Below are 9,597 nucleotides of genomic sequence, written 5' to 3' on the forward strand. Positions count from 1 at the left end.
CGAATCGTATTATTAATGAGTTGCATACTATAAAAGCACAAATTGGTAGTGTAAAAAATTTAGATGGAAAAAATGTTAATTATTCTTGTATATATACAGTAAATCTCCATATAAAAATAGCTTTAGAAACTACATAGCGGTATTGAAAAAAAAATTAAAAATGTTAACAATAATAAGAACTTAAAAAAAATCAAAATTTTTGGGTTGTTGATAAGAAAGGGGGTGTGAGTTGGTATCGGTGTAAATTCCTCACCGTAGACACGGTTTTACACGAGAATCAATCCTAGATGCTGAAAAAGGAAGTAAATTTTGGGTAAGCAAGCTTTATAATTATTTTCTAGTTCCTTAGGCTAAGATTGATAATTGTAAAATAATTTGGTGTCTCTTATTCATACTAAAATATAGATTTATTCTTTGACAAACCTCCCATAGTAACTTGTTAACATAAGATCATCTGATGACACGAAGTACTTCTACACTCTACCCAACGTGTGATATTAGAGATGACCTTCATACTCTTTTTTTCTTTGAGTGCCCTTTCTCAAAGCAACTCCTGAATGTTATTCAGTTTTGGCTTGATGATGCCATTTGGCCAGAGTCTTTCTCGTATTAGTTGCTGTAGTTGAATACAAAACGAGCTCGTAGCTTGCTTCATAGTCTTATTGTGACTGCCGTTTCATTTGGTGGAACCAGAATACTTGTATTTTTGAGCAAGAAGTGTTTATGATCTCTTATGTGGATAATTTAATTAGAGCAGCGTTAAAAGCTAGATTATTACTTGTTGACATGAGGGAATTCTCTAAGAGGGATCAATAAGTTTTTTATTTTGTTTGTAATATGTAAGTGAGTCTATTTGTTATTGACTTGTGGATGTTGGTTTATATAGCGGCCTAAATTTTGAGTAATCATGAACTCATGTTCATGTTATTAATTTCCTTGATTCACTCGTTAAAGTTTCTTAGAGAAGATGATTCTTACAATTTTTTTTTAGAATCTAATAATGTGTATGGCTGGGAAAACGATCTACAATTATGGAATCATAATTTTCCTAACAGATCGAATGCTGGTTCCGTTTAAGTGTTAATTCTGTGACTAAAAAGTTATGCACAAAATTAGATTGGATCTAAATTATACTTTCACTAGTAAATTAACGGTACTAAAGGATAAAGAAGTAATTAGAAGGGTAAAATGGTATTTTGATCAAGACTAATTACGAACTGACACAAGGAGGGCTAATCTCTGGAATCGGTTATATCAATGGACACTATAGTAGATTTCAGTTTATATAATTCTATAATTACTAAGAGTTCAATTCTATATTTGTAGTGGACTAATCATGAAATTAATGAACATGATTATTTGGTTGATAAGACTCAATAAATAATCTGGTTTATTGGAGCTTAGAATTATAAGTCCATGGTCTCCGAATCGCCACCTTAAAATACTGTCAAGGAAAGAGATAAAGAATTGTATAATGTCGTTAAAAAAATATACTTTGAATTGGTAAAATAGTAATTATTTATTTTTGATAATAAATAAATAATTTTTCAAATGAATTAAACAGAGAAAAGACAAAAGTTTAAGACAAAACTTGTCAAGACAAAAATTATTGAGATAAAAATTATCAAGACAAAAGACATCATCATTGTCTTAATTGAGACAAGGTAGGCGCCTATTATAGGGTGTCCCTATTAGTTTTGTCTTTTGGAGTTAATTAATTCAGTTAGATGAATATTTGAATTTAAAAATTTGTTAAAGGTATTTTTTCAAGTTCAAAGTTAGGTGAGATATTCTCTCAAGTGGTTAAAAGATTCCCTCATCTGAAATATCAGTAACTAAATTCAGTTATAGATATTTGTTTAAATAATTAAATATGATTTAATTAATATAAATTGAACTACTATAAATAGAAGCATGTTTTGAAAAATCAGATGAAGCTTTTCACATTGTAATTATCAAAATTCACTGGGAGAAAAGGAAACTATTTTTCTCTCTCAAATAGTTCTTGCTCATGTGTTGAGAATTTATCAAGAATAAATTATATACTTTATAATAACTCACATTATTTCTTGTGTATGGTGGATCAATTTGGAAGACTACAGTTTGAGCTTATAATCAACCAAAAGGATTCAACTTACGATAAGTTTAGAGGATACCATGATAGTCATCAAGAGGTATATATTCCTTTCATGTAATTTATGTTTTGATTAATATTTATATATATGGAGATCCATTGGGGCTATGGTACAATGATAATCAGATATACAAATCTTTCACTGCGTACCTAAGTTAGTACCGTAAAACCAACACCTGGTGCACCAGCATGCACTAAGCCCATATATGTCTCATCAAATCTGTTGTTACAGTGAGTAGTAGAGTGATCATACTTGCCACAAACTTGGCAAGTTGATCTAGGGCCACCAAATCTTCCTCCTCTGCCTCTATTGTTGTGCCTTTCTCAATTGTTGTTGTTATGGCCTCCTCTTCTTCTATTACTACCACTATATCCTAAGTGATTGTTCCCACCTGAGTAGCCAGATTTCCACGAGTGTGGGGTTTGTTTGCATTTGGTGAGAAGGGAGTGTTTTGACATTTTTTTGGTGCCTGAGATGACACTCAGTCATTCTATCTTATTGTCAAAGCTCAATAAGATGTCCTGCAATATTGGTCCAGTAGTGGAGGGCATGGCCTCTATTTAAAGCACAATGAGAATGTAATCTAAATCTAAACCAGATAACACATTAGTAATAACCAAAGACTCAGGATATGGATCATCTGCTAAGTCCAAGACATCAGCCCATTGTCTTTTCTATTTCATGTAATCAACCATGCTGAGAGAACCTTTCTTGGTCATTTGAATTTTCGCTCTATACTCATCCATTTTTCCCTTGGATTGAGCTCCATCCAGGGCTTCAAGTGCTTGCCAAAATGATACTGAAGAATCACACCCAATGACTTCAGTTGTTATCCCTTCTGTCATAGACCCATAGATACATCCCATGAGTAGTTGTTCGTAGACAATCCACTGCTCAAACTCTGGATTCACCTAAAGACCAGATCTAGTTTTCCATCATCACCTAGAGGAGTTGGAATGAACTCATTTGGTCTTTTTTTTTTTTGTTCCTTAAGGTATCCATCAAGACAATGGCCTCTAACAATAGCAGACACCATTATTTTCCAAAGAGAAAAGTCATTCCTATCTAACTTGAGGGCAAAGGGTTGGTTATTGTGCTTCCAAATTGTAGGAAAACCACCCTAGAGGCTTAGTTTTCTAAAATTATTGAAGACTCGTTAGCACCATTTGCTACCAACTAGAACTAAAAAAAATTGGGGTGTTTTTGTTATTGATTGATTGCCAATTGACATCTTGCCAGAACTAGCTCTACCAAATTAAAAAAATGCAGAGAAGGCTTTTGCAAAAATATTCAACTCAATGAGCATTAATTCTTCCATTCCTTTATATAACCTAAATATACAATACAATATAGAACAATAAATGAGAATATTTTGCAAAACACAAAATTAAGAAAATTGATACACAATGATGAGTATTTTGACTTTTACTACTACGATTAGTCTTATCTCTGTCATATGATTTTGAGTATTTTGGTCATGTCTCTATGACATGGTTTTAAGTATTTTATTCTTGTCTGTGTGACATAATTTTATTTTGATTCGTGGTTGGTTTTTATTTGTTCTTCGATTGCTCGCCATCAAATTGTTGTAAATAATAAGTTCTCTGTGATTGAAGGAGTTGTTAGTAGTAGTACAGTTACATGCTCAAGCTACGAGGTTGAATGAACTTGTTGGAATAATTTCTATTTTTGTATCTTCTGAGCGGTAGATGAAACTGAATATAAGTGTTCTTAAAGTTAACAATAATACTATAATATTTTTAATATAATTTTTTTTTTTTAATTTCTTTGTCAAACGATATGAGAATTAGACAGCATTATTTGATTCATTTTTCTAATACTAATCTTAATTATGTCTCTAATAAACAGATGTCTCAATTAAATTACATATTATTATTTTAATTGATTGCTATTATGATTTATTAAAAAAAAATCTCTAAAGATAAAACATATAATATGATTTATAAAAATCTATTATATTGTTTTATATAGGACAGGGTTAGGCCCATTTCAAGAGGCAAGGACTTGATATTTTAGTGTACCCGTTGAACTCATATACATATACATGTAGGATGAATTTGACTATTTTTGTTTCTGTCAATAATGCATGGATCTGAGTTTGCATAATTATATATACACATATATGATAGTGATGATGGGCCTCACTCAGATTTAGATTAGATGAATTCATTTGTTCTTTTTTTTTAATATATGTGATGAATTTATTTGTGGTGGCATGTCATGTTCATGTTTGATGTTTCATAAAATTCACAACACAGAATCCAAAGCTAACAAAGTTGTATTATTTTGTTTATGCAATTACATTATTAAATTTTATTCTCTGGGGGGTTTTTCTCTCTCACTCCCCCACCTTTTGAACACCCTATATGGCTATATACATATAATATTTACCATTAATTGATGCTAAATTTGAGTGGTAATAAAGAATGACATAGTTTATTGATTATGGTTATTAATCTCTATCCCTATATGTAATGTAGTCACTATAACTTTCTATAAAAGAAATTTGATGTAACATGCATATATTAGAGTAAAAATAAGTTTGTCAAAATTGGTAGGATGAGCCTATTTTTGGGTATATCCGAAATCACCCTTCTGATTCAAAAAAACTGTTCCACTTGCTCGGTCTCTCTCTTTCCCTCTCGCTCGTTCTCTCTTTCCCGTTTGCGACTCCCCACCAAACGGCACCACGTCGAGCCACCAAGCACCGAGCTCAGACCTTACTCACCTAAATGGAGAGCCACCGTGGAGATCTCCGAGACCCACAACATTTGACGAAGGAGATTCACAACATTTGACGAATCATGCACCGACCTTCACTATCTCCACCACCGTCAGCAAAACAGAGACCCAAAATCAACCCTTAGAATCAGACAACCCGAGGTGTACAAAAAAATGTCGAAAGTAATCTCAATTGAAAAATATATTGTGTATTGTGGTATGTTAGGGGGGAGGGAGTTATGTTAAGTCCGATGGGGTATGATAGATGGACAATATATGTCTGATGGTTGTAATGTTGAATATGTAATTTGAAGATGAGTACCCGATAATGGGACGATGAGGGGTCTGATAGTCTGTAATTTTTTTAGCTTTTGATTTATAATTGGTGGACAATATGGGTACGATAGTTTGACGATGGGGGGTCCTCAATGTCTTCTCTAGTAAATATTTTTTCTTTGAATTTACCGTAGCTTGTCGAAAAAAATAATGGATCGCTAAATCTTCCAACATCACTGGTTCCTCTAGCATCACTGGTACCGTCTGGATGACTAGTACTAGTACCAGGCGTTTGAAAATCTTCTCTACAGGGTCTTCTTCTAAGTGTTGTTTGCTTGGGTATTTGGTACGATAGTGGAGCCAGGTTCAAAGCTATATCAGGGACGTATGTCTCTTGGTTTTCTCTTACATCATCATTGCCATCAAAATAAGCTTCAGGGTTAGGACCATCACCAAACTCATCATGCAAGGGTATTTGTGCTACATGGTTAATTATCGGCATGATAGTGTTTGATTCAGGTAACACATCAGTTAGCAACAACTTCAGATTTGTTTTCGAAACATAAGTCTTAACCTCTCTACAAATATCCTTAACAATACTTGATGGAGGACTAAGATCGATACAAACAATCTTCTTCACCAAATGCACAAAAAGGGGAACAAATTTATCTAGCTTCTTTGAAAGCATTGATAAATATAAACTTAGACGCATATCATTATTTATAATTTCAAGATGATATATTAATCATTTCATGTACTTGTAATTAACTTCTAATTTCAAGTCATATTGCACTTTGTCAATCTCCAGCTCTAAGTAGAAAAGTTCAACCCATTGTGAGTAACTTATGTTCTTATTAATCTTGACTATCAAATTTTTTGTTCCATTAAAAATACAATTTCTACTCTGACACTCCAAATACCATTATACATCAAGACCGCAAACACAGTTAACCTTATCATACGAAAGGAAAAAAATAGGAAAAAACTCAAAAAGAACTATCTAAATAAATATTAAATTTACAGAAATAATGAAAACTATCGGTCATATATCGGCCCACCATCAATCACTGTTGTGCACGAGGCTCAGATGAGTAAAAATAGTACATATTAGACTACTATCAAGCAACATTGTACTCATAGGACTTGTAAGTTTTATGAAACAACTATTGGCGGTTATCGGAGCACTATCAGGCTATATCGTCCAACTAACTATGCTCCATCATATCGAGATGATATCCCGCCACTATCAAAATTTTATCCTAACCTTCAAACCATACAAACAATACCCAAAAAAATTCAGAAAATGTAAATTTCTACCTGAACTCAATTTCCAGCAAAAAATATTAACAAACCACATATCGAACATCTAAACAACATTCTTAATCATCAAAATAAGAAAAATAACAACAAAAATCAAAGAAAAACACTAACCCATTATTTTCTTGAAAATAGACCTTGGCTCCCTTCAATTATGTACAATGTCAACCGATTTGTTTTCTTCAGTCAAATAAATGTCTTTGTTACAAGATTTTAGTGTTAAAGTCTTGTACAATTGATAATTTTTTTAGAGAAAAAGAAAAAAAAAATTAGTTTCGGACATGAGAATAAGTAAAAGAAAAGAAAAGAGAAAGAGAAGGGAAAATGGACGTGATAATTTTTTTCTGTTTTGTTTATTCTCCTCTTGGATTGGATGAGTCTTGACATCTGTCATGGTTTGTTTGTTTTCTCTCTGTTTCATTGGTATTTTCTAAAAAGTGTTTTCTTGTCGTTTTGAAACTGATGGCTTCATCGAGTAATCCTTCTCATATTATGGAAGAATTAGTTATCGAAGAAGAGTTAGAGGAAGGGCTTGTGCTACAGGATCTTGGTGAAGGGGGAGAGGATGAGTTCGTGTATGACTGGAGACTGTGTCTGGTGGGCCGTTTCATCTCAACTGGTGCAATTGATTTCCCATCTATGCAGCAAACACTGGCGGCATTATGGAAACCAGGAAAGGGAGTTTACATTAAGGAGCTTGATGTTAATCGATTCCTATTTCAATTTTACCACGAAATAGACATCAAACGTGTTGTGGCTGGTAGTCCTTGGTATTTCAATAGGAAGGCTTTGATCATCTCTCGTATGAAAGAAGAGTCGAATCCACGATGTTTAACTCTAAACACTCTGGATGTATGGGTCCAATTACATGATCTAAAGACTGGTTTTATGACTTCAACAGTGCTAAAGGCTGTTGGCAATTATGTGGGAGTGTTTGTGGAAGCTTGTCCTAAGAATTTTTTGGGTGTATGGCGTGATTACATGAGGATTAGGGTCACCATTGATCTTGCTAAGCCTCTGAAAAGGCGTATGCGTATTCGTAAAACTGGGGAAGAGTGGATATGGATCACTTTCAAGTATGAAAATATACCCACCTTTTGTTTTATCTGTGGTATATTGGGTCATTCGGAACGATTTTGCCCCAAACTGTTCGAGACACCGAAGCATGAGATTACAAAGCCTTATGGAGATTGGATGAAGGCTCCTTTTCGGAGATCGACTAAACTAATCGGGGAGCAGTGGCTGAGAAACAGTGGTCACGGTGATACGGCAAGGAGGACTGGTGGAGGAGAGAATCATGGTGGATTTCATGGAATTGAAGGCGCATCAATCACCACTGATTTCCAGGGTGCTAATGATTTCTCCACAAATCATGGCAAAGGTATCTTAATTTCTGATTCAGTTGACCCACATTTTGCTCATTCTAATCCTATAGCTGGTACAATAATGACTGATATGGTAAATAAGGCTCCAGTAATAAAAAAAGGGCCTATTTTGGTGGAGAATAAGAAGCGTAGGACTATAGATGAAATGGATCAGGTTAATGGTTTGGGCTCTAATACTGAGTTGGGCCCAGAAACTGATGATGATAATGATCAAGTTAGTATGGAACAAGATAATATCAGTAGCCCAAAAAACTTGAATGGGGCGGGTCTCGGTGCACGGGCCCGCCAAGGATTATGAGCATTTTGAGCTGGAATTGCCGTGGGCTTGGGACCCCATGGACTGTTCAATTCCTTAAGGATATTGTTATCCAGAAGAGACCCAATTTTATTTTTCTTTGTGAAACGTTGTGCAAAAAAGCAAAAGTGGAACGGTTTAAACATGCCATAGGCTTTGAAGGAATGATTACTGCAGAAGTTCAAGGTCGAAGCGGTGGTATTGCTTTTCTTTGGAGATTTCAGGAAGAGGCGTTTCTTCAATCTTATGATCATAATCATATTGATATGGTCATAAAGGTTCAAGGTTGGCCTGAATTCCGTCTCACTGGTATATATGGTGAACCTGATCGCACTAGAAGACATTTAACTTGGTAGCTGATAAATGATCTCTCTCTTCGTTCTTCATTACTATGGTGCCTCATTGGGGATATGAACAATGTTCTCAGTCAAACAGATAAAAAAGGGGGTCGTCCTTATCCTAATTGGTTGTTACAAGGTTTTCAAGATGTCCTATCAAGTTGTAATTTGATTGATATGGATATGGAGGGGTATCCGTATACATGGGAGCGTGGTAAGGGGACTGCCAATTGTATTGAAATACGGCTAGATCGTGCACTAGTCTCTCCTACTTGGATGGACAATTTTCAAGATGCTAAACTTGTAAACTATGAGATTTCCACATCTGATCATTCTCCATTGTTTCTAGACCCGATTATGCGAACTGTTGCTGCTACAAGAAGGAAGTTCAAGTTCGAAAATGCTTGGCTCCGTGAACCTATGTGTCGTACGATCGTGGAAGCTGCTTGGTCTTCTACTAATGATCAACCGTTGACTTCGAAAATTACTCATTGCTCTACTGTTTTGGCTGAATGGGGTAAGGACATCACTGGCAACTTTCAGCAGCGTATAGCAGCCAGTAAAAAGAAGTTAAAAAGCTTGAAAAGAAGAAGGGATGAATGCTCTATTCAAATGTATCAAGAAGAAAAGAAGCACTTGTTTGAAACTTTTACTCAGAAGGAGGTTTTTTGGCGTCAAAGGTCAAAACAACTATGGCTAAAAGAAGGGGATCAGAATTCAAAATACTTTCATGCTGTAGCAAAAACCAGGCGGCGCAACAACCATATCCGTTCTATTCAGAATGAATTCGGCCAAGTAATTGATTGGGAGAGTGGAATTCAAGAGGTTATGATTTCTTACTTTCAAAATCTTTTTACTCCTTCTATCACACAATGGGATGATGTTGTTGATTGTATTCCAAGAACTATATCTCAGTTGCAGAATGAACAAATGCTTGCTCCAATTGACGACGAGGAGGTGAAAGATGCACTCTTCCAGATGCACCCTGACAAATCTCCGGGGCCAGATGGAATGAGTCCTGGTTTTTACCAAAAATTCTGGGGCATTGTTGGTAAGGACGTTGTGAAATTGGTGATTGATTTTTTTGCTACTGGTGATTTCGAAGCAAA

The 9,597-nt window shown here is 34.8% G+C and overlaps 1 protein-coding gene across 1 annotated transcript; it reads left to right on the forward strand.

The window, feature by feature from the left end:
- The first annotated feature begins 6,932 nt into the window (after positions 1-6,932).
- On the forward strand, positions 6,933-8,153 carry LOC115717479 (uncharacterized). The gene has a single exon (XM_030646465.1). The coding sequence runs from the start codon at positions 6,933-6,935 to the stop codon at positions 8,151-8,153; it is 1,221 nt and encodes a 406-aa protein (XP_030502325.1).
- Positions 8,154-9,597: the final 1,444 nt, after the last annotated feature.

Source organism: Cannabis sativa, chromosome 5 (assembly GCF_029168945.1).
Source record: "Cannabis sativa cultivar Pink pepper isolate KNU-18-1 chromosome 5, ASM2916894v1, whole genome shotgun sequence".
NCBI lineage: Eukaryota > Viridiplantae > Streptophyta > Magnoliopsida > Rosales > Cannabaceae > Cannabis > Cannabis sativa.